Source organism: Odocoileus virginianus, unplaced genomic scaffold (assembly GCF_023699985.2).
Source record: "Odocoileus virginianus isolate 20LAN1187 ecotype Illinois unplaced genomic scaffold, Ovbor_1.2 Unplaced_Scaffold_4, whole genome shotgun sequence".
NCBI lineage: Eukaryota > Metazoa > Chordata > Mammalia > Artiodactyla > Cervidae > Odocoileus > Odocoileus virginianus.
In genome coordinates this window covers 2,508,851-2,533,557 of record NW_027224266.1, presented here as the reverse complement: position 1 = coordinate 2,533,557, position 24,707 = coordinate 2,508,851, and the positions used below count along the sequence as shown (strand labels likewise).

The following is a 24,707-nucleotide window of genomic DNA, read 5'->3' as shown; positions in this document are numbered from 1 at the left end:
AAAAAAAGATGTGGTATATAGATACAATTCAACATTACTCGGTCATTAAAAAAAGAATGAAATATTGCCATTTGCAGCAAACATGGATGGACCTAGAGAATATCATACTAAGTGAAATAAGCAGAGAAAGACAAATATGATATCACTTATACATGGAATGAATTCTAAAAAATAATTCAAATGAATTTATTTACAAAACAGATTCAAATCTGTGGTCACCAAAAGGGAAAGGTAAAAGAAGTGGGATGAATTAGGAGTTTGAGATTAACAGATACATACTACTATATATAAAATAGATCATAGTGTTAGTCACTCAGTCGTGTCCAACTCTTTGCGACCCCATGGACTGCAGCCTGCCAAGCTCCTCTGTCCATGGAATTCTCCAGGCAAGAATACTGGAATGGGTTGCCATTTCCTTCTCCAGGGGATCTTCCTGATCCAGGGATCAAACCCGGGTCTCCTGCATTGCAGGCAGATTCTTTACTGAGTCACCAGGGAAGCCCAGAATAGATAAACAACAAGGATTTACTGTACAGCACAGGGAACTATATTCAGTGTCTTAAAATAACCTATAATGGAAAAGAATCTGGAAAAATGTGTGTAACTGAATCATTTTTCTGTATGCTTGGAACTAACACAATATTATAAATCAACTACACTTCAATTTAAAAAAAAAAAAGTACAGGACTTCCCTGTGGTCCAGCAGTTAAGAACCTGCCTGCCAATGCATGGGACATGGGTTCCATCCCTGGCCCGGGAAGGTCCCACATGCCACAGGGCAACTAGGCCCATGTGCTCTGGAGCCCATGCTCTATGACAAGAGAAGCCATCACAAAGAGAAGCCCACACACCACAATGAAGAGTAGCTCCCACTCACCACAACTAGAGAAAGTCCCAGGGCAACCAAAAATAAAATAAAGTACAGGGAGTCAGTGTCAAGAGTGTCTATACTGAAAATTAAGTTTATTTACTAAGAAACTCAAATGTAAAACTGGGAAAAATGATTTGTCTACTAGGATGAGGTTGGGTCCCTTCGGACTTAGTCCAGTTCTGGGCCCTAACATGTAGCAGGTATTTCTTATACCTATGCAGGAAGGTTTCACAGACTGAGGCTGAATCCTTTCTGTATCACAGTTCGACAGTAATTAGGTTTACTCAAACAGTTCTCTAAGTCACTGTGTTAATATATGCTGGTTTTGAACTAGGAAAAGAATGAGTCAGTAATATGAAACAAGTTAACCAATCTAACAGGAAAACAGGGGGAAATTTTAATGATAGTTGGGGGTCAGGTGTTAAAGAGGAGGTAAATGTAGTTCAAAATTCTCTATTGTAAACAATGAAAAACTGAACACAGATGAGAGAGGCAAAGGATATAGATTGTAGGTAGGCAGTGGCCAAAGATGGCTGCCAACCATGCCTTCCCTCACTGTGTGTGCACACTGGTCCTCATATCAAGAGATGGAGTCTTTCTCCTGCCCTCAAATATGAACTGGCTGTGTCCCTGACTTTGACCAAAAGAATGTAACACAAGAAACATTCTGGGGCTTCTAAGACCAGAACTTAAGAAGACTGTCAGTTTCTGCTTCCTGCCTCTTGGAGACTAAGAGCACCACACTGCCCTTCTGGAGAAACACCCCCATAAGGAACACTGAGGCGTTAGACATGAATAAAGAAGCCACCTCATGTGTTCAGCCATAGCCACCGTCCAACTGCATCTCCCTGACACACTCCAGATGAGACCAGCCAGAGCCATCTATCTGAGCCCCGGTCAACCCAGAGAACCATGAGAGATAATAAAATACTTGGTGCTTGAAGCCAGCAGATTTTGAGGTGGTTTGTTACACAGCAGTAGATAAGCCAAACATAGACCACTGCAGTAGGTGAGTTATTCTCCCCACACAAAGGAAACTAGAACCTGCTCTCTTCCCTCTTGCCAATTGACAGATCCAGAATCAAAACAGAACAAAACCCCAAAATTCTCTATGAGGAACCAATCCTCCCATAAAATCCTTTTTTTTTTTTTTTCCGGTAAGGAATTTTGCTCATTTGAAATGTCAAGAATGATAAATATTTCAAATCAAAATGAGGGAATTCCCTGGTGCTCCATTGGTTAGGGCTTAGCACTTCCACTGCTATGACCTGGGTTTAATCCCTGGCGGGGGAACTAAGATCTTGCAAGCTGTGTGGCACAGCCAAAAAATTAACTAATTAATTAAAAGTGGAAAATAATACAAAATAAATTAATTTAAAAATTTTTAATCAAAATGAAATTGATTTTGCACAGCTGTCAGCACCTCTATCAGAATACTTTGGTCGTGCCATGTCTTCCTACCACTGCTTCCTCCAACTTTTCCAACCCCAAATCTTTACCTTTTTCCCAGTTTCTTTTACTCTTTCTTATCTTGGTATCAGGTTGTTTCTCCAGCTCATCAGCGAGATTCTGTCAGAAGTGGATTTGCTATCACGCCCTCAAGCCCACCTTTACCCAGCTGTGCTAGGGTCTAGAAAATGACAACTCAGAACACCAGGTTAAATACAATCTCTCTCTCTTCACCCGTTTTCCACTATCTGCCTGTCCGGCCCTCGGGTTATTAATGGAACTGCCATTCCCGTACAACTGACGGAGCAGGGCCAGCAGCCAGATAAGAGGGGAGCCTCTGACAGCAGCAGACACAGCCCCAGACATAGCAGATAAGTAGACACGTCGTGGCTATTAGTTTCATCTTAGGCCAAAGAGAAGCAGCATCACAAAATAAACACAGAGAACTCAAACATCTCTAACGAACTGTTTTCCCATGAAATTAAAAACCAATATATCAAAACCGATTCTTCTTATCAAACCAAACTAAACATGTATTTGTTAGTGAATTCCTAACACACTCAATTTGTATTTGGACCAAAAAGGAATAAAGACAGGCATTAAACCTCTCCCCCGCTCCATCCCATGAATAAAAGTAATAAATAGTCTTCAGAATTTTTAAAAAGCAGCTCTCTCCCCTGGGCCTCTGGAATTTCAGTCTGAGGCTATCACAGCATGTTCCAATTTCTTTCAAAGTCCTACAACCAATAAATCCCACAAACCAAAATAACCCTTAATATTACACTTAAACATTAAACACTGTTACAGTACCACATTTAAACTATTACTGCTTGTTCATATTGTTAAGATTTTTGGAATATTTACTATTGCAAGTTTCATCTATTAACATAGTTCCATTGTTAAAAGTTCTATTTCTTGATACTCGCATTAATTTTTTTTAATGTATGGCAGGGTCATGCACTAGTTATATACTTCTTTATATTCTTGATGAGAATACAACACTGCAAAAATTTTCAAACATCATAGAATATATTACCTGTATATCCACTGACATGAGAGAGTGCCCCTTACAAATGATAATTCACATAAACTTCTCACTCAAACTTCTGCAAATCTGCTTGTTACTGAAATTCTGTATTTCAATTTGGTAATCAGTCTCTCCCCTCTCCCATAACAATGACAACAATAACAAAAAATTAATATATAGATCATTGGTAGAACTAAATAAGGCAATTATTTATAAATTATTCAAAACAGTCTGTGATTAAATAGAAATCAAACATTAAAGAGGATATCTTGTGTCAGGGAACAAAGATGCTATCAGAAACGACTAGAGTCAAAGACAAGATGGTGGGGGAATAGATGGACATGGAGAAACAACTGGAGTCATGTCAAAAGTCTCTAAAGTAAAAGATTCAAGTTGGCCAAAATGGGACAGTTTGAGCTAAAAAATAATGATTGTAATGAATATAAGTGGACCAAATACATAAAATTCCCTGAGTCTGGGCTTCCCTGGTGGCTCAGATGGTAAAGAATCCGCCTGCAATTCAGGAGACCCGGGTTCATCCCTAGGTTGGGATGATCCCCTGGAGGAGGAAATGGCACCCCACTCCAGTATTCCTGCCTGGAGAATTCCATGGACAGAGGAGCCTAGTGGGCTATAGTCCATGGGGTCGCAAAGAGCCAGACACAACTGAGCGACTAACACTTTCACTTTCCCTGAGTTTATCATGATATTTAAAAATGGAACTCCTTTGGTACCTTTGGAAATAGTAAGGCACTAACTGATCGTGAAAATCCATAAATAAAAAGACATGTATGCTGCCTTTTGGCCGTTTATATCAGTATAAGCTGTATGTCAGTGTAATCAAGTGGTTTATGAGAAAAAATCTTTTTTATAGAAATATTTCAGCTAATAAATGCAGAAAGAATGATAGAAGTGGAAAGTCACCCACTGCAATTCCTACTGAACTCATGTATCTATGCACTGTACCAACGACCACTTAAATGACTTAAAGAGCAGTTTTCCACCTTGGCTGCATATTTGTACCTCCTGGGGAACTTGAAGTACTGATGCCTGGGTCCCACCCCCAGAGAGTCTGAGCTCATTGGTCTGGGGGGTGGCCTGAGCATTTGGATTTTTTAAGCTCCACAAGAGTGATGTGAAGGTACAGTCAAGAAAGAGGACCACTACCTATCATGAAAGGTTGATTGGTAAGTTAAAAATGAAGGATTGATCTGATAATTCTTGAACCCACTAATCAACATTTTCCTTGGAAGTGGGACAAAACAGCACCATGTGCCTCTTGGTGGGCTGCATAGGAGGCACACAACACTGCTCATGAAGTCTTGTGCCAAGAGAAAATTGAACGTATATCTAATCAAACCTCTAGATTAAACCCCCAATTTACAGGAAATGCGAGGGACAGAAAATTCTTCCAGATAAATAGCACAATTTCTTCAATAAATCAATTTCATGGATAAAAGTGAAGGGACGTTAGGACTTCCCCAGTGGGCCAGTGGTTAAGACTCCACATTCCAATGCAGGGGGCATGGGTTTGATCCCTGGTTGGGGAACTAAGATCCCAAATGCCGCACAGCATGGCCAAAAAAAAAAAAAAAAAAGGCAGGGAAGCTTTTAAAACTTTTAAAGCCTTAAAACCAGATATACATCATCTCATCCTTTTTAGTCCATTCCCCCACTTATAGCCTCAGAAGGAGAAAAAAAAACCATTTTAGCATTTCTGATAGGTCTTTCCTGTCCTCTCTTAACATCATAGTGTTTATTTATAACTGAAAAACTCTACCCGCCAAATATAGATTATTGCATTGAAGTGACCCCTGGAAATTAGTCCTGAATATTCATTGGAAGGACTGATGCTGAAGCCAAAACTCCAATACTTTGGCCACCTGATGTGAAGAACTGACTCATTTGAAAAGACCCTGATGCTGGGAAAGATTGAAGGCAGGAGAAGGGGATGACAGAGGATGAGATGGTTGGATGGCATCACCAACTCGTTGGACATGAGTTTGAGTAAATTCCGGGAGTTGGTGATAGACAGGGAGGCCTGGCGTGCTTCAGTCTATGGGGTCGCAAAGAGTCGGACACGACTGAGTGACTGAAACTGAACTTAACTGACCCCTGGAAGGGAAGAACTGTGGTCACTGGTTCATTCCTGTGTGTTCAGAACCCAACATGACCTCCCTCCTTAAAAGTTTTAAGAGGATGATGACAACATTTTGGAACTAGACAGAGGTGGTGGTTTCACAAAATTGTGAACGTACTCAATGCCACTGAGCTGTACACATTAAAATGCTTAATTTTATGTTATGTGAATTTTACCTCAATTAAAAAAGGGGGAAAGGAGGTGAAGCTAGGGGAGAAAAGAACTATGGGACAGAAATGGTCAAGATTTGAAGGCTGTTTGGAAGACAGACTCAACAGGATTTGAGTGCTTCCAGTTATTTGGCTGGGAAGTAAAATGGAGATTTCTCGTTCGGGAGTCTGAGGAGCTGGCTGTAACCCACAGACTGATTTAATCTCCACTGAGGATAACACAGGACCGAAAAAGGAATGGGAGCCCAATGAATGTTCAATTTCCTCAAGTTCCCACTTTTTTAACAGAACAATAAAGCAGAAAATCACAGAACACCCTAAATATAGTGTAATTGGATCATATCAAGGCATTGCTAAAATGTCTTTTGATCTCCTTGCAGGCAAAATGGATAAATCAGATGACAGTTCCATGAAACTGTTCAAGGCAGAATAACTGGACTAAAACTCCACTGGTTAGTCAACTGATAGGCATCTAACAAAAGACCTGCCACAGAGCAGGTTCTCTATGAATCTGCTCAATAGATAAATCAAAAGTCTCCAAAGGATGAATGAGTAGGGAGATTCCAATCCTATTGTGTGAGAATGCTCATTAATAACCCAGAAAAACAATCAAACCAAAAAGTGGATTTATCTGGGACTTCTCTGGTTGTTCAGTGGTTAGGACTTGGCACTCTCACTGCATGATCCCAGGTTCAATCCCTGGTTAAGGAACTAAGATCCCACAAGCTGTATGCATAGTGCAGATGAAAAAAAAATGGACTTACTATATTATGAATGATATAAAGGTAGAGACAATGAATAACCAATTTGAGATTTTTAAAGGTCTTTCAAGATGCCATTCTATGGAATTTATCCTAAATTTGGGGGGAAAGCATTATGCACAAGATGTTTATCATAGTAATATCAATAACAGCACAACCTAAATACCGAACTATGGAGAAATATTTAAGTGATCTCCTGTATAACCACTGGAAGACTATGCAATAACAGTGAAAATTCTTTTATAAAGACTATGCAGTAACAAAAGAAATGCTTAAAATATAAGAGAGAAAAAAGAAAGAATCAAATTTATATATACAGCATTTTTCAAGCCTATGCATAGGGAAAAAATACAAAGTGATATATCAAAATGTTAGCAGTGGTTATGCTCGTGTGATGGCACTAGCAATGACTTTCTACTGTTATACTCTACCTTCAAGATTTTCCTTAAAAAGCATAGATTTTTGCAGCAAAAATAATAAACATACAGGAGATCCAGAAACATACACTTTTTAAAAACCAGAGCCATGACCAAAGCTAAATGGATTTTTAATATAAATTAATGTAAACTTCTGGGATGAGGGTTTAAACAAAATGCCAAGCTTACGATGGGAGCAACAGGGCTTAACGACACTTCTTGTGGGATTAAAAAAAAAAAAGACCTAGAAATTAACTGACTGTAAATTCGTTATGAGCCAACAGTGACATGACTGAGGGGAAAAGATAGCCATAATATAAACTTCTGATTTCCAATATAATTTGTATGCAAAACAAAGGCAGTAATAATATTCCCATTGTGCTGTGCGAGTTGGACCATATCTAGAATATTGTGTTCAGCTTTGAACTTGAGCTTTCAAAAAAGATGTTGAAAAGCTGGAGCGCAGCCAGCAGGATGAGGCATCAGAACCACAGCAGAGAGCAGTGAATCCCACACTCCAGCAGCTTCAGAATCACCCAGAGGGCTTACTAAAACGCAGGTTCTTAGGTCTCCTCCCAGAGTTTCTGATTCTATAGATCTGGGGTGGGGCCAAGAATCTGCATTTTCAGCTAGTTCCTAAGTGATGTCCATGCTGCCGGCCTGGGGACCATACTTAGAGACCCACTGGCCCTGTGGATAAAAGCACAGACTCTGAAACCAGACTGCCAGGGATTGAGCTCCAGCTCTTCTACCTACTGGCTGTGTGACCTTGAGCAAGCTTGCTTGCCTTCTCTGTGCCACAGTTTTCTCACCTGTAAAATGAAACAACCTGAGCAACCTCATACAGGCATCATGGTTTTGATGTAGTTAATATTTGTGAAGCATTTACAACATCTACCTGGTATATTAGGCTTATTAATTTAATGAGGAACATGAGAGACATTCTGTCTGATACAGGAAAACATTTAAACGTCTTCAAACACTGGAAGGGTTTTCATGTGGAAGGTATACTCCACAGAGCTCCTGGGGACAGATGTGAAGTCTAGGGGTGGAAGTGCCCAAGAAGGAGCCTTCGTATCCATAACAGGAAGGACTATTTTAGAAGCTGGAGCAACAGTGGAGTGGGTGGCCTGGGTGGGTTCTGAGTGTCCCAGTACTCACTCAGGGCAGAACTACCGAAAACTCTTGGGGTGAGTCTTGGCCATCTGGGTTTTAACAAGCCCTCCAGGGGGTGCCACTGCAACTCAAGTATGAGAACCAATGGCATCTAACACTGTCCAAAACAACATTTCCACAAGGCTCTATGCAGAACACCAAAACTCAATTAAAGTAACCTCACTCCAACAAGGTATCAGGTGTAATATGCCTCTGGTAACCATGTGCAGCAAACTACTGCTGCTGCTGTTTAGTCGCTCAGTCATGCCTAACTCTTTGTGACCCCACTGGACTGTAGCCCACCAGGTTCCTCTGTCCATGGAGAGGGTAGCCACACACTTCTCCAGGGAATCTTCCCGACTCAGGGATCGAACCCACGTCTCCTACTTGGCAGGTGGGTTCTTTACCACCGAGCCACCTGGGAAGCCCTTGCAGCAAACTACTACTTACACCAAATATTTGCTTTTGTATTTAAAAGGTGTATCACAAACACTGAACTTGTTCAAAACAAGAAAATCTAAAATCTACAGAGAAAAAGCAAGGTACTCCTATCCCATCACCCTCTCAGGAGGGGCTGCTCACTATTAAGTGCCCTGAAGGGACTACAGAGGACAGCATTCTGAAAAAAAAGCATTAAAGCATCTGAAGGTTAGGAGGGCCCTCAGAGGGAAACACAACAGCCCAAACACACAGAATCTAATTTCTCACCTATCAGCAGCCAGTGCGGCCAAAGTCTCCCCTCCTGCTCAGGACAGCAGTTTGGAAGACACAGCTGAGCACACTTGGAGAGTCTTTTTCATGCTCCAGGCACTCTTCTAACTACTTTAGGTATATTAACTCCTCATGACAAATCTCTGAGGTAGGTACTCATCTCACCATTTTACAGATGTGAAAACTGAGGGTTGGGAAGGTTAAGTCATCCCACAGCTAATAAGTGGTAGGCATGGGCTCTGAGCCACAGCAGTCTTTCTCCAGAGTCTGAAGGCTTCTGTACTGTACTTCCTGTTGGGGCCAGTGAGGCAGAGAAGGGACAAGTGGGAAGGCCACTACTTGGCCTGACTGTGCATGTGACAGAGTCAGCGAGACACAGAGCCAGAGAGTGTCAGCAAGCTCAAGGTGGTAGCCAGTGTGAGCCCGTGACCCAGGGGAGGTGGGGGGAGACCAAAAGATGGTTCACCTGCCATTTTGTCAGTCCCTGTGTGTTCCTGGGTGAGCACCGGAGTGGATGCACGAACCAGCGTGATGGCAGTCTTAAGCACCTACGCACACAGGCTTGAATCTGTCACAGGCAAGAGCAGGAGACAGTTTGACAAAAGCCCTTCCCTTCCTTTTCTTCCACAAAGCAATTTAAAAGGAATATGTGAGATGAGGCAGGAGTGAAGGTAGCAAAGGAAAGTGACAGCTGGAGGCAAAGTTGTTGAGGTTGATAAGGAAAGAAGAGCCAAAGCAGCCATGCTCCCCGGCGGCAGGAACGAGGGCTGTGGCAGGGGACAAAGGTGGAAGCACGGGCACTCCCCATGTCAGTGCCCTCACTCAGACTGTGTGGGCTCAGAGATTCCTCCTCTAGACCTGCAGGATCGCTTTGTGTCTCCATCACATGAACACTTTTCCCCGTCGTCTCGGAATCCCTATCACTGTTGTGCTCTCCTAGAAGGGTGCAAACAACAGCTCATCTCCGAATCTGCAGCTCCGAGTCCAGTACCTGGCCCACTGTTGGTTCCGGATACATCTGCAGGACTGAATGTACTGAAGTGGTGCTAGCATCCAGATGCAGCAACATGTGCTCTCAACTTAAGAAGAGGGAGGATGGGGAAAGTCACACCCCAGAGGCTGTCTCCTAGGTGGGAAGCCCCCAGGTGTAGATCCCAAGACAAGGACTAAACTGCAAGCAGTTCATCTGGGACGTGAAAGAGACACCAAACACTATGAAAGGACTAGTGAAGTCCATGAAGAAAGACGCACACTCCACTAAGACTATCTCATGGAGCCAGCGGGAGCGAGCTCAGAGCACACTCAAGGGAGGAAGGGGCTGTGGCAACCCCCATCAATCACATCAATCATCAGTTCCCCAGTCCGCTGAGCCCTCTGTGGGAGCAGCCTAGCACACTCCAGTGGGAAGACAAAGCTGTCTGGGAAATACAGATGCTAGCAGCTTAAGTCAGAGAGATGAGCAGTGAAATGGTAATGGCAAGGGCAGAGGGTTCCTCTTCCCCCAGCTCACCAGGTCTGGGGTGGTCCTGAAAATCCGCATGTCTAATGAGTCCTCAGTGAGGCTGCTTCTGGTGGTCTGGAAGAACACCCTGGGAATCACTGGGCTTGGATGTGGGCAGGACACCCGCATGGGTGGTAAAGACTATTTGTTGTTGTTGCTCTTTAGTCATTAACTCATGTCTGACTCTCTGCAACCCCATGGACTGTAGCCCGCCAGGCTCCTCTGTCCATGGGGATTCTCCAGGCAAGAATACTGGAGTGGGTTGCCATTTCCTTTCTCCAGGAGATCTTCTCAACCCAGGGATCGAACCCATGTCTCCTGTTTAGCATACGAATTCTTTATTGCTAAGCCACCTGGGAAGACACAAAAGACTGGATATACTTGGGGTAATTCCAATAAATAAATCTGGGCAGAGACTAAAGATAAAGGAAACCAGATTTACACCCCAAAATATGCCTCTTTGACATATAAATTATTTTGAGCTGAAGGCAACTAGGCAATTGAGAAGCAACAGATATAAGAAAAGCTCCTGCTCTCTCTCAATTTGCCTAAAAGGAGATAACTTTCTAAAGATGTTCTTCCTCCCGTCTCTATCAGGGAAGACAAAAGGGAATCATTGAGACAACGTGAGACACTGTAGGCCTGAAGACAGCAGCAGAAGACTCCATATAACAGTCTACTAACTAGCCTGTATCTATCATTAGTTTTCACATGTATTTACATTCCCACCATCTGCCACTTTTGGAAGCCTAAAACTACTTTCCCTTTTTCCTTCTCTTGTTGTTCAGTTGCTCAGTCATGTCCAACACTTTACAATCCCATGGACTGCAGCATGCCACGCTTCCCAGTCCTTCACCTATTTTTCTTCCTATTTCTCTACAAATGTATTGTTCTTCGTTTTAGGTGACACACAAGCCAGAGTTCTAAGCCACTTCTCTGAGTTACTCATTTTTCTGAGTTTCTCTCACATGTGTATGAGATATACATGTTAGTGAACTTCTGTTTGTTTTTCTTGTGTTAATCTATTTTGTTGTTGTTGTATGGACCCCAGTTAAGAACTTGGAAGGATAGAAGGAAAGGTTATTTTCCCTCCCCAACACAGACAAAGCCAAAGATGTGAGCTCAACTTCTATTTGGCTCTCTGTAGGAAAACTCTTCCCACCGTGCCCAGAGCATGTGCCTGGAAGTCACATGCTCATATCGATGGGACCATGAGACAGATTTCCTGGGAGCCCTCTGTATCTGCTATGGCTAAAATTAAAACCACTCACAGCCTCCTGAGGATGCTGCAGTCCTAGGAGTTCCCTCAGGGTCTTTTTCTCCAAGGGTGGTGGTCTGGCAAACAAAAGTTGCAGGAGTAAAGAGCACAAACGAATATTTACAAAGAATCCAGCTTTTGGCTACAGAACTGAATCCAGCTGGAGGTCAGCCAAGTTCCTCCTGCTCTGACACAGGGCTCACCTGCACAAGCCTGGCTCCCGCCTCCAGAGCAGCCAAAAGCAGTGCTACATCCCTTCCTGCAGGCCTCACAAACATTATGTAGTGGGGTGACCTTGCGATTCTCCTACTCTGTTCTGGAAAAGGCAAATCTTCTAGAAGACGCCCCCAAAGTAATTTGTTTCATCTTACACTCATTCAACAGCTATGACAGCCGGAAAAAATTAGCAGGCCTCCAGTCCTTTGCTGCTTGTTTATAATAAGAACATATGCTTGCAGGGAACATAGAATCCTAAACAAAAATTGGTACTTATTTGACCAGATTAAATTTCCAGTTTGAAACCTACACTATTGGTTTCACAACACAAAACCACTCGTGACCTCCTGAGTGAAAAGGCAGGGTGACTGTGATAACAAACCCATCCTTCATTCACGGAAGCAGAGGTTTCCTTGTTTATATTTTACAGTGATCACCCTTAGCAAAGAGCATACAAAGCCACAGCCCCACGCTTCTGTTCTGAGACTGGAGTAACCACCACAGAAGCCAAGGTGTTAGGCATCTGGACCCTCCCCGCTCAGGAGGCAGGTCACTGGGGAATGCTGAAGTCAACACCCCTTAGGAGGCACTGTAATTAGCTGCAGCCCAGAGCCTGATTGTGAAGGAAAGAAAAGCTTCTCCCCATCACAAATCAGAACATTTTTCCAGCTTTCCCAATGGGTTGCCAAGTGACTCAGCATTGGCTCAGTGTGGGCACTATTATTGATGAGAAATCTTCCGCCTGGGTGATATACTGCATACAACACATGCCCAAAGAACAGTGCCAAGTCATACCAGGAAGAGCAGGCGAATTATTCACCTCCACTTCAGATGCAGGCAAATCCTGTTTTAATGCAGGGGCTACTCAGTATCAGAAAGACAAAGCCCCTAAGATAGTCAGAGATTTCCAACTAAGATTCAAGGCATGATTAGGTAGAGCCTCTTCTTTCTTGTTGACTATTAAAAGGCAATCAAATTGAGGACAGCCTAGCAAAAAGACAAGAAAAAGAATAATTTTTCAAAAACAACCCCAAAGCAGAAAGCTGCATAAAAGCCTTCAGCTTCCTAAATGTTGTCTTTATGAGTTCTACGAGCTCCACCCAGAGGTCATTGCCAGATCTGCAGGTTCACTTAATTTAGAAAAGAAAATCTCATCTTCTGGGGTCCAGAGCCAGACCTGCCTTGGAAAACAGCTGGAAATTCTTAGACAATGTTCCTTCTTTCTTGCCTTTAATTAAAGGAACTGCTCTGAGCTCTGAAATTCAAGATATGCTCCAGGAACCTGGTGTCATCCAACAGGACAACTACCTTTGATATTTGCACCTGTTGAGGAACTAGTGTGAGTTCCTGCCAGGCTGAACTCAGCTCAAAGACAGCAGAGTGTTCAAAGAGTACTTTCATAAGAAAAGGTGAGGGTTCTCCTTGAAATAAAATATAAGACTGGAGAGCAACTCAGAGGGTGAACAAGAATGTGTCTAATATTAGAAGGACTGAGAATAATCCTCCTTCAAGAAGGACCCATGACTACTTGCCCAGAGGGCCCAACTATAAGGCAACCACTCCCTTACACAACCCCAAAGACAGCCCATAAGGCAATCACCAGCCATACTTTTCAAAGAACTGACTGCAGTCCCCAGAGCATTCCCTTGGTATCTAGCCATTCATAACCCACACAGCCCACTCCAACCCACCCCCAACACCAGTGACTCTCAGTCCACAATGGTTCAGGCTAAGATCAAGAGCTCCCACTGTGCTGTGCCCTCAACTGCCCAGTGTAAGACATGCTCTGTTTCAGATATCATATCATAAGCTAGCCCAGGAACTAAATAAAGCCTTCAAACAACAATGACATGTTGGTGCAAAAAGTTTCATCAACCATCTGGAGAGCTTCTCATCACAGCCCATGTGCTCCTCCTGCCTTCATCAGCATGTGCCTAACCTGACTTCAGACAGATGTGACAAATTCTCAAACAGGAAAAAACAATCAAACTCACCCTCTGTCTTCCTCCAACACCACTGCCCCCTTCCTCCCCCAGCAAGTTCTTTCTTCACTATAAACACTAAACAGGCTTTTCATGTCTATTGACAAAAAATATCTATGGCAGTGTTTATTCATCTTAGGAGTATTAAAGCTCTAGAAAATATCTGTGCTAAACCTCGGCACATTCTCATTTCAACCAGGCTAAGCATTCCCAGAATGGTACCCTCTTTTTTTGTTAAATAGACTTTATTATGTAGAGTAGTTTTAGTTCAGTTCAGTCACTCAGTTGTGTCCGACTCTTTGCAACCCCATGGACTGTGGCACGCCAGGCTTCCCTGTTCATCACCAACTCCCAAAGCTTGCTCAGATTCATATCCATCGAGTCGGTGATGCCATTCAACCATCTCATCCTCTGTCATCCCCTTCTCCTCCTGCCTTCAATCTTTCCCAGCATCAGGGTCTTTTCTAAGGAGTCAGTTCTTCACATCAGGTGGCCAAAGTATTGGAGCTTCAGCTTCAGCATCAGTCCTTCCAATGAATATTCAGGACTGATTTCCTTTAGGATTGACTAATTTGATCTCCTTGCAGTCCAAGGAATAGTTTTAGGGTCATAGCAAAATTGAGCAGAAAGTACAGAGTTCCTACATAACAGCCAGCCAGTACATACACACAACCTCCCCCATTATCAATATTCCCCACCAGAGTAGGACATCCATCGCAATCAATGAACCCGCATTGACACATCGGTATCACCCAGAGTTCACAGTTTACATTATGGTTTGGACAGATGTACACTGATATGTAACTACCATTATGGTATCATACAGAGTCGTTTCCCTGCTATGAAAACCCTTTCCCCCTTTGTCCCTTGACCATAACGCAAAAAAATGTTTTGCTCAGCATGAATCAGTATGACTCTAAGCAGTGTTCCCGAGGCCTGCCAAAAGATAAGAATCACCAGGGAGACTGGTTACTATCACAAATGTTCAGACTGCACCCTCAATCCACTGCGTCAGACCTTGCTAGGAAGGGGCCTGGAAAGTTATAGCTGGTCCATGGACCTAAAGAAGAAACGCTCCTAAGTGCAGTCTCCAAGCAGAAGAGCAGCCTCTGTTAAGAATGTTGCAGGCATTTCCTATCCATGTGAGCTCCAGCTCCATCAGAATACCTAGAATTCAAGATGGGCCCCATTCTTTATTTTCAAACAGCCAGGCTGCTGCTACTTTTCTCACTTATTCCTTTATCTTGCTGCATGGTACCAGAAAGTTTTACAAGGGCAAGCAAGTGTCTGCTTCTATTAGGAAACATGTTTGTATTCCTACACAATGGTCTACCATTTATAAGCATGCTATTTGGATCATTTGCACAAAATGATGGGTCAGGAAGTAGATCTGCTTGGTTACAGTGAAGTATCTGCCTGAGGACACTAGCGCACATGGTGCGTGGAGCAGAAGGACACACGGCCAATATGGGTTTTTCTTCCTTGTGCCTTGAGGGCTCTTCTGCCAGCTGCTCCCCCTGGCTCCCCACTGCTCTGCATTCTGCCCTAGCCAATGATGGTTTAATGGCAAAATTCACTGGGCAGCAAGCCATGTGGCTCTTACAGCCGGCAATTAGGAGAGAAGGAAAGGTTGAATTACAAGGTGTTTGAAACTGCAGTTCGAGTAAGTCAGATCTTATTTTCTCTTACCTCCTGGGAATAAAATATCCATATTCATCGCAAAACAGATACCTAACTCTGGGGTCATTTGGAGTCAATGGCTCAGTCAATATAAAAATCCACCATACAGTTGATGGGGAGCATGAAAATCCATTAAACCAAAAGTCATATTTTTTTTTTTTATCCAAAGGAATCCTTACCTTTTCTTTGGCTTTCCTTTTTGTCCCTGCATCCATCCACTCATTTTCTTTCTCCAGCATGTCAATAAAGGCCCAGCGAACACCCTCAATCAATTCCTCCATCTATAAGAAAATACCCAAAGAAGCAGGTCAAAACCAAGAACCTTCAGACAAGGTTTTCTGGGCCACGATAAATAGTCCAATGCTAAACACAGTGGACAAGAAGCTCCCTTCAGATTCACTACATGCCCTGGCAGAATTTCTTCTTTTAGGGAAATGCCTTTTTCCCCCACTGCTAGAAGAAAACTAACCATTTGTTCCCTTAAGAACAATGTGATGGTCCGGTCATAAAAGGATTATATGGGAAGAGGAATTCACCATAGGTTGTGATTAGTAACTTACCTGTAGCTACTAAAGGAGTCCACCCTTATCAAGGATGCAACTAATTTCAGTAAGCTAATAAGAATTTTAGGGGAACAAGAATGGGCTCCATATTTCAGACAGGTATTGCAGAAGAAAGTGAGTGAACCATTGAAAGAGATACTGTTAACAGAGAAATAGGCAGGAGAGCCAGCACACTAAAGGATATTTCTCAACATAAAGCAGACTTATGTCAGGACCCCAGTTCTCTCCACATTAGTGCCAGGGGTTAAACCAAATGCTTGGCTGTTCTCTGTCCTCTTCCTACTCCCCTTCTCCTCTCTGACAGCTCTGGAAAGTCTTCTGTTATTTCAAGTCTAAAATGGTAGGTCTAAAGGGGGCTGCTACAGAAATTCTGTCTTTTGAAAGACCTGTTGCAAAGTGTTCCAAGGGTTCGAGCACACCCACATCGATGATGTGTTTGCCCTGGCTTTTCCTCTAGTATTTGTGGGTCAACAGAGAAGACTGGGGGAGAGATGCTAACATTTAACTTCAGCGGCCCACATGGAGCAATCTGGAGAGGCCCTGCCTGTCTATGGGTACAAATCAATCGAAATTCCACTTTCCTGCAAAGATGCTTCTGTTTTCCTAAAAGGATACTCAAGAAAGAATAAAATACTAGGTTCGGCACCAGAATGAAAATTTTCATTTGAGACTATGGAGTTGTAAATCCATTTTTAGCATTAATTCTAGAAAGAAGTTTAGATGTTTCCTTGGTTCTATAATGAATTGTCAGCACAGAGCTCAAAATAATTTTTTTCTGTTTAATAAGTTTTCAGCTATGTTTTCAGTTCAATAACAGTTGTAAGGGAACGAGAGCTGGAAATCAATGGGCTGGGTTCCACCATATGTAAATAAGAACAAACAGCAGATGGAGGGGGGTACTTCACAGCTATTTCTTCCCAACTTAGTAAAAACATTAAAAGAAAAGAAATCTCAACTTGAGACTGGGGCACAATGAAGACATGAAATGACAGAAGAGCAAAGGTCCTTTAAAATCATTAAATCACTGGTTCTCACTGTTGTCTGTACACTGGAATCTTGGGGAGGGAAGGTGGACTAGGAGGAATTTAAACAATGCTGCTGTCATTGTTGCAGGGTGAGGCCTGAGCACTGGGAGGTTTAACACCCGTCCCCCCTCCCCAGGTGATTCTAATGTGTAACCAGGATGAAGACTCACTGGTGGAGAAGAAGCCACTTATGCTACAGATGAGGAAGTTAGCAGTCAAAAGAGCCCGTGATCTCTTCCACCCAGCTCTTCCAGCTAGGAAGGGTCAGAGCCAGGACCTGACCTTAGAGGTAAAGACAGTACTGAGGCCAGGAACTCATAAATCAGAGGAAATGTTCCTCACAAATCAGAGGAAAACGTCAGAAAGGTAGAAGAAAACCAAGAGACATGCAGCAGGGACCATTTCAAACCAAAAACGCACAGAAGGAGGATGCTGAAACAAGGAAATCTTCAGGAACTAGATCTTTTGCCTCTGCAGTCACAAGCACCCCTGAGTCTTTATGACATCACTGCAGGGGAGCAAAATTTGCCCCCTAAAATATGTCTCTTTCCCATATCAATTGTTTTAAGCTGGTTATTTTTGGAGGAACAGAAGACAGAAGAAGGGACCTGGTGGTGATCAAAATCATCTCCAAGAAAAAGAAATGCAAAAAGGCAAAATGGTTGTCTGAGGAGGCCTTACAAATAGCTGAGAAAAAGAAGTGAAAGGCAAAGGAGAAAAGGAAAGATATACCCATCTGAATGCAGAGTTCCAAAGAATAGCAAGGAGAGATAAGAAAGCCTTCTTAAGTGAACAATGCAAAGAAATGGAGGAAAACAACAGAATGGGAAAGACTAGAGATCTCTTCAAGAAAATTAGAGATACCAAGGGAAAATTTCATGCAAAGATGGGCTCAATAAAGGACAGAAATGGTATGGACCTAACAGAAGCAGAAGATATTAAGAAGAGGTGGCAAGAATACACAGAAGAACTGTACAAAAAAGATCTTAATGACCCAGATAACCACGATGGTGTGATCACTCACCTAGAGCCAGACATCCTGGAATGTGAAGTCAAATGGGCCTTAGGAAGCATTGCTATGAACAAAGCTAGTGGAGGTGATGGAATTCCAACTGAGTTATTTCAAACCCTAAAAGATGATGCTGTGAAAGTGCTGCACTCAATATATGCCAGCAAATTTGGAAAACTCAGCAGTGGCCACAGGACTGGAAAAGGTCAGTTTTCATTCCAATCCCAAAGAAAGGCAATGCCAAAGAATGTTCAAACTACCACACAACTGCACTCATTTCACATGCTAGCAAGGTAATGCTCAAAATCCTTCAAGCTAGGCTTCAACAGTATGTGAACCGAGAACTTCCAGATGTACAAGCTGGGTTTAGAAAAGGCAGAGAAACCAGAGATCAAATTGCCAACATTCGTTGGATCATAGAAAAAGCAAGGGAATTCCAGAAAAACATCTACTTCTGTTTCATTGACTACACTAAAGCCTTTGACTGTGTGGATCACAACACTGTGGAAAATTCTTAGAGAGATGGGAATACCAGACCACCTTACCTATCTCCTGAGAAACCTGTATGCAGGTCAAGAAGCAACAGTTAGAACCAGACATGGAACAATGGACTGGTTCCAAATTGGGAAAGGAGTACGTCAAGGCTGTATATTGTCACCCTGCTTATTTAACTTATATGTAGAGTACATCATGCGAAATGCTGGGCTGGATGAAGCACAAGCTGGAATCAAGATTGCTGGGAGAAATATCAACAACCTCAGATATGCAGATGACACCTTATGGCAGAAAGCAAAGAGGAATGAAAGAGCCTCCTGATGAAAGTGAAAGAGGAGAGTGAAAAAGCTGGCTTAAAACTCAGCATTCAAAAACTAAGATCATGGCATCCAGTCCTATCACTTCATGGCAAATAAATGGGGAAAAAGGAAACAGTGACAGACTTTATTTTCTTGGGCTCTAAAATCACTGTGGATGGTGACTGCAGCCATGAAATTAAAAGACACTTGCTCCTTGGAAGAAAAGCTATGACAAACCTAGACAGTGTGTTAAAAAGCAGAGACATCACTTTGCCAACAAAGGTCTGTATAGTCAAAGCTATGGTTTTTCCAGTAGTCATGTACAGATGTGAGAGTTGGACCATAAAGAAGGCTGAGCACTGAAGAACTGATGCTTTTGAACTGTGGTGCTGGAGAAGACTTTTGAGAGTCCCTTGGACAGCAAGATTAAACCAGTCAATCCCTAAGGAAATCAACCCTGAATATTCATTGGAAGGACTGATGCTGAAGCTCCAATACTTTGGCCACCTGATGCGAAGAGCCAACTCATTGGAAAAGACCTGGATGCTGGGAAAGATTGAGGGCAAGAAGGAGAAGTGGGCGGCAGAGGATGAGATGGTTAGATAGCATCACTGACTCAGTGGACATGAGTTTAAGCAAACTCCAGGAGATAGTGAAAGACAGGGAAGCCTGGTGTGCTGCAGTTCATGGGGTTGCAAAGAGTCAGACATGACTTAGCAACTAAACAACAACAACATGGTGTCCTTCAGTAGGTGACTGGATAAACAAACTGTGCTACATCTAGAATATGGAACATTTTTCATTGCTAAGAAGAAATGAGCTATCAATCCATGAGAAGGCATGGAGGAACCCTAAGTACATATTACTAAGTGAACCTTAAATGCATATTACTAAGTGAAAGAAACCAATCTGAAAAGGCTACATACTGTATGATTTCAATGATATCACATTCCAGAAAAGGCAAAAAAAAAAAAAAAAGATCAGTGGTTGTAGGGTAGGTGTAGGGAGAGATAGAGAGGCAGAGAACAGAGAATTTTTAGGGCAGTGAAAAAAACCATATGGTATTAGAATGATAGGCTCATGTCAAAATACATTTGTTCAAACCCACAGAATGTTTAACACCAAGAGTGAACTTTAAGGTAAACTATATACCTTGGGTGATGTGTCAGTGTAAGTTCACCTTTGGTTTAGGAAAAACTGAGTGATGTTAATGGCAGAAACTGCATGTGAAGGGAGGCAGGAGTGTTTGGTAGCTGGTCAGACATGAGCAGGTCCCACCCCATCCTGGATGGTTCGTCTTTCCCTCCACCACCTGAACACTGGTGGTCAGAGCACGTTCAGAGAGCCTCCCTTTTGAGACCAAGGACCATCACTAGGTTTCCAGCCATATCAGCACCAAGCAAGACAAAATCGCCAGCAGAGGTTGGTGCAGATGCGCCAAGACCTAAAAGGTGACTCACAGTAACCCAGGGCTCATTATGTCATATTCATAACAAATTAACGTTGCAGTTTTTGCCCCTGCTCCCCACGGGTTTTGCTTCAGTGCTTATGGATAAGTGTCTGCCTAATAACACTCTTACTACTTAAAACTACTCAATGCCTCTTGACTGAAAGTTCTCCCTTGAGAAGGGCAAGAACCAAGGAAATCACCGTTCAGCAAAATCTCTACACCTTCCTCTCAATTTCATTGTTGATGGAGAGTATGCCATCCCAAAATATGTCTCTCTGGCTTAAGGATTATCTTGAATTGATTACTTTTAAGAAACCACACACAAAATAAGCTGCAAAAAATAAGAGGTTACCCTCTAGGAAGAAACATTTGCATTTATAAGGGCAACTGGCATTTGTAAGGGTGTCTCCCTTAGGGCTTCCCTTGTAGCTCGGTTGGTAAAGAATCTGCCTGCAATGCAGGAGACTCGGGTTCGATCCCTGGATCAGGGAAGATCCCCTGGAGAAGGAAATGGCAACCCACTCCAGTATCTTTGCCTGGAAAATCTCATGGACAGAGGAGCCTGGTGGGCTTCAGTCCATGGGGTCGCAAAGAGTCAGACACGACTGAGAAACTAACACACACCACACACACGCCCTTAATCAGGAAGAGCAAATCGACTAAATCTCTAGAAACTCATATCAATGGAGAAGACATGAAGTTATTAAGCCTGCATAACAACCATACCTTTGTTTACTGTGCTTTTCCCAATAAATGTCCTTAACTGTCCCCCACCCCCTACCCCACTCCCAAACATCTTCTTTAGTCTTCAGCTGGAAATAGTATTTAAGGTGATGGTTTGGGCCATTTTGGAGAGTTACTCAGTTTCCCTGGCTCTCTTTCATGTATGCAGGAGATATACAGGTTGTCAAACTTCTATTTTCCTCCTATTAGTCTGTGTTTTTATGATAGGGAGGTCTCAGCCAAGAACCTAGAAGGATAGAGGGGGAAAAAATTTCCTCCCCAAGTTATAAACTTAAAACTGCTCTAAAAAACTAAGTCCTTTTAAAAACGCAAAATACACACATACACACACAGTGGAAAGGATTCAGTGAAGAGTAAAAGGTTGAAAATATGGGAGAGAAAAAGCGACATGTATGGTCCCTGAGAAGGCAAAAAGGGATGGGATCTGGAGAATATATGGAAGGATTCACCTTAGACATGAGACAGGATTATGAGAGGCAAGAAGGATAAAATGATAGACAGGAATGCAGAAGAATGTATAGATGAGATGATGGAAGGTCAAGAGTCCTAGCAGAATGGCATGTCTTTACTCCATGAAATAGGAACAAGATCTTCTGCGAAAAGGGAAGTTCTCTAAAAAGTTTGTTTTTTTTTTTTTTTCCACACAGGGCTATATGCATCCTGGCAGCATGAACATACTGGTAGGAAGAGGGATATTCACAGATAAGGACAAGAGGGCAATGAAAGATTTCCTCTCAATACGCTATCCAACATGCAGCCATAGTAGAAAGCTCCTAAAGAATTAAAAGCTGAGTATATCCTTATTTGGAGTAAGGAGTACAAAAGCTAATCTGCTTCCATTACAGTTGAAAATTAGTTAATCAAATAAAACAAAACAAGCATGATCCAAGTCAAGACATCTTGTCATGCTACTGCTAAGTCACTTCAGTCGTGTCCAACTCTGTGCGACCCCATCCCTGGGATTCTCCAGGCAAGAACAGTGGAGTGGGTTGTCATTTCCTTCTCCAATGCATAAAAGTGAAAAGTGAAAGTGAAGTCGCTCAGTCATGTCTGACTCTTTGCGACCCCATGGACTGCAGCCTACCAGGCTCCTCCGTCCATGGGATTTTCCAGGCAAGAGTGCTGGAGTGGGGTGCCATTGCCTTCTCTGTATATAGATGTATATATATATATATATATATATATATATATATATATATGTAATATATATATGTATGTAATTGAATTAGGGGATTTCCATTGGGGATTTCCTTGGTGAATCTTAAAGTCATTTTGCCTGTCTTCTTCTTGGAGCATTTTTATGAAACATGTACAAATTATTAAAATATGCTGAGTGCTTCCAAATACTTCTCTTTAACCACCTTGGTTTCTTAGGACCCTCCCTGGCCATTCCTGGGTGAAACCATGGGTTTCATATTCATTAACGTTTTAAGAATTTTGCATAGGTTTTCAAAGCTCTGTACCTTGCTGATTGGCATCCCAAATGGAAATAAAGTGGTAAAAAGATATCAGGTATTGCTGGGATGAAGAAGGCAAATAGTTGACACCTACACATCTTCCTTCTTCCTCTTCCTTTCCTTCTCGTACCCCTCCACTCCCCTTACCACCTGTCTTCCCTAAAGCCATGCTTTGATGACTCAATCTTTCTGTGGTCTTCTTATAGATGTAAAAGCCCAAGTACAGTTGGTCCTCTATATCTGCAAGTTATGCATCCATGGATTCAACCAAGCTCAGATTGAAAATATTTGGGAAAAAAAAAAATTCCACAAAGTTCCAAGAAGCAAAACTTGAATCTGCGGCCTGCCAACAACTATTTATATAGCATTTATATTGTACTAGGTATTATAAGTAACCTAGAGATGATTTAAAGTATCTGGGAGGATATACATAGGTTATATGCAAATACTACACCATTTTATATAAGGGACTTGAGCATCACAGATTTTGGTATCTGCCAGGAGTCCTGGAACTAATCCCCGTGGATACCGAGAGAAACTGTAATCAATTTCCTCTTGTCTTTCCCTGTAAGCCTCAGTTGTTCTCTGTCCTAGTCTTGAGACGTCTCATCATAGGTTTGCAATTCTTTCCTTTTGCACACTCTACAGATGTATTGTACAATGTTTTCTAAGAAGTGGTGCTGAACTGCCCCAGCAGACTTTAAGAACAAGGGAAATCTTTGAAGGTTATTAATGTCATTGGTTGGCACATCAATGCAAATAAGAAAAATAATGATTTTAGTATGCTGGAACTAGGAAGATAAATCACTGAACACTTCTGATTTTTAACTTTAGACTACTCTACAGCATCACATAATAACATTGCCTTCAGTCAAGTCATGTTCCCTGAGGCAGCAAAAGCCTGATGTAATTTTTAAATAAGAAAAAAAAAAGACAGGAATAGTATTTCTTCACCAAACCTTGACCTAATGCCCCAACCAGCCAGCATATAACATTAATAGGAATCACTTAAAGTAGAAGTCATAAGGTGAACTTATCCATAGAAAATATTTAGAGTTAAAAATCAAAATATAACATATAAAAATTAAATGTTACCATGTTAAAATTGGCTACATTCAGCATAAGAGCCCTCCCGGGAAAGCAGCATTTTGTTAAGCATCTATTTATTTCAGATTTTATGGACCCACACTGAGAAAATACAGTTTATTTGGTCAGTATACCAAGCAGTTTTTAGCTCTTTCTCTCAAACAACGTTATTTAAAAGTGGGATACCCTTTTCATTCTGTACACTCCAAGATTTTTCCCATAGTGTTCTACGTCAGACACCAGACACTGGGGTGTCCCATATGCATATACATACACCTGTTACCCTGCCAGCAAAGGTTTTTGAAAATGAGATTCTCCTATCTTAGTGCATTAAAATTGTCTCAGGGACTTCCCTGGTGGTCCAGTGGCTGAGAATCTGCCTTGTAATGCAGGGGACATGGGTTCAATCTCTGGTCAGGGAACTAAGATCCCACATGGAACTAAGATCCCACATGCCACAGAGCAACTAAACTCACGTGCTACAACTACTGAGCCCCTGTGATCTGGAGCCCATGTGCCACAACTACTGAGCCACAAGGAGAGAGTCCATTGACAACAACAAAAGATCCCACATGCTGCAACTATATGCTAACACTGCTTTGAGAAGAGGTGAAATCAAGCAAGACCCTGCAGGGCCTTCCTGGTGACAGATCCCTCTGTGTCCCCTACTTCTTATTTGGAAAAAATACTTCAGTCTTGCCAGCCTTTCCTGAGTAGCAGATTTGATCAGTTAAATAATAAGAGAAGTGAGAGAATGCAGAAACAAAGGCAAAGCAATCAAGCAAAAAGTAATGATCACTTATACAACAGTTTAGCCATAAAACCGAATCAGACTCCTAGTTCCTCCTGAAGGAATATAGATAACAATCTGGTGCATATCTTTGAGCTGGTTTACAGAAACAGGACCCACCAGATGGCAAGTGCCAAACACAAGCATGTAACCCCCAGACTGGCAGGAACCAGAAGACTGATGTTTAAGACTCTCAAAACATCACCTTGCCACCTCACCAACAGCCAATTAGAAGAATGTCTGCAAGCTGACCTTGTGCCTTGCAATCCTCACCCCTAATGTTGCATTTAAAAACCTTTGCCCGAAAGCCATCAAGGAGTTCAGGTCTTCTGACTATTAGCTGCCCATTCCCCTTGCTTGGCTTTGCAAATAATGCTATACTTCCCTTCACCACAACTCAGTGTCTGGAGATTGACTTGATTGCACATTGAGTTCACCTCAGTAACAGAAGA

At 42.3% G+C, this 24,707-nt stretch overlaps 1 protein-coding gene across 1 annotated transcript in view; it reads right to left on the bottom strand.

The window, feature by feature from the left end:
- PHEX (phosphate regulating endopeptidase X-linked) overlaps nucleotides 1–24,707 on the bottom strand; it is a 196,691-nt gene that overhangs the window by 88,836 nt on the left and 83,148 nt on the right. The window contains exon 12 of the mRNA XM_070462380.1: nucleotides 15,517–15,618. Within this exon, the coding sequence (XP_070318481.1) occupies nucleotides 15,517–15,618 (102 nt within the window). The remainder of the gene's footprint in view (nucleotides 1–15,516; nucleotides 15,619–24,707) is intronic.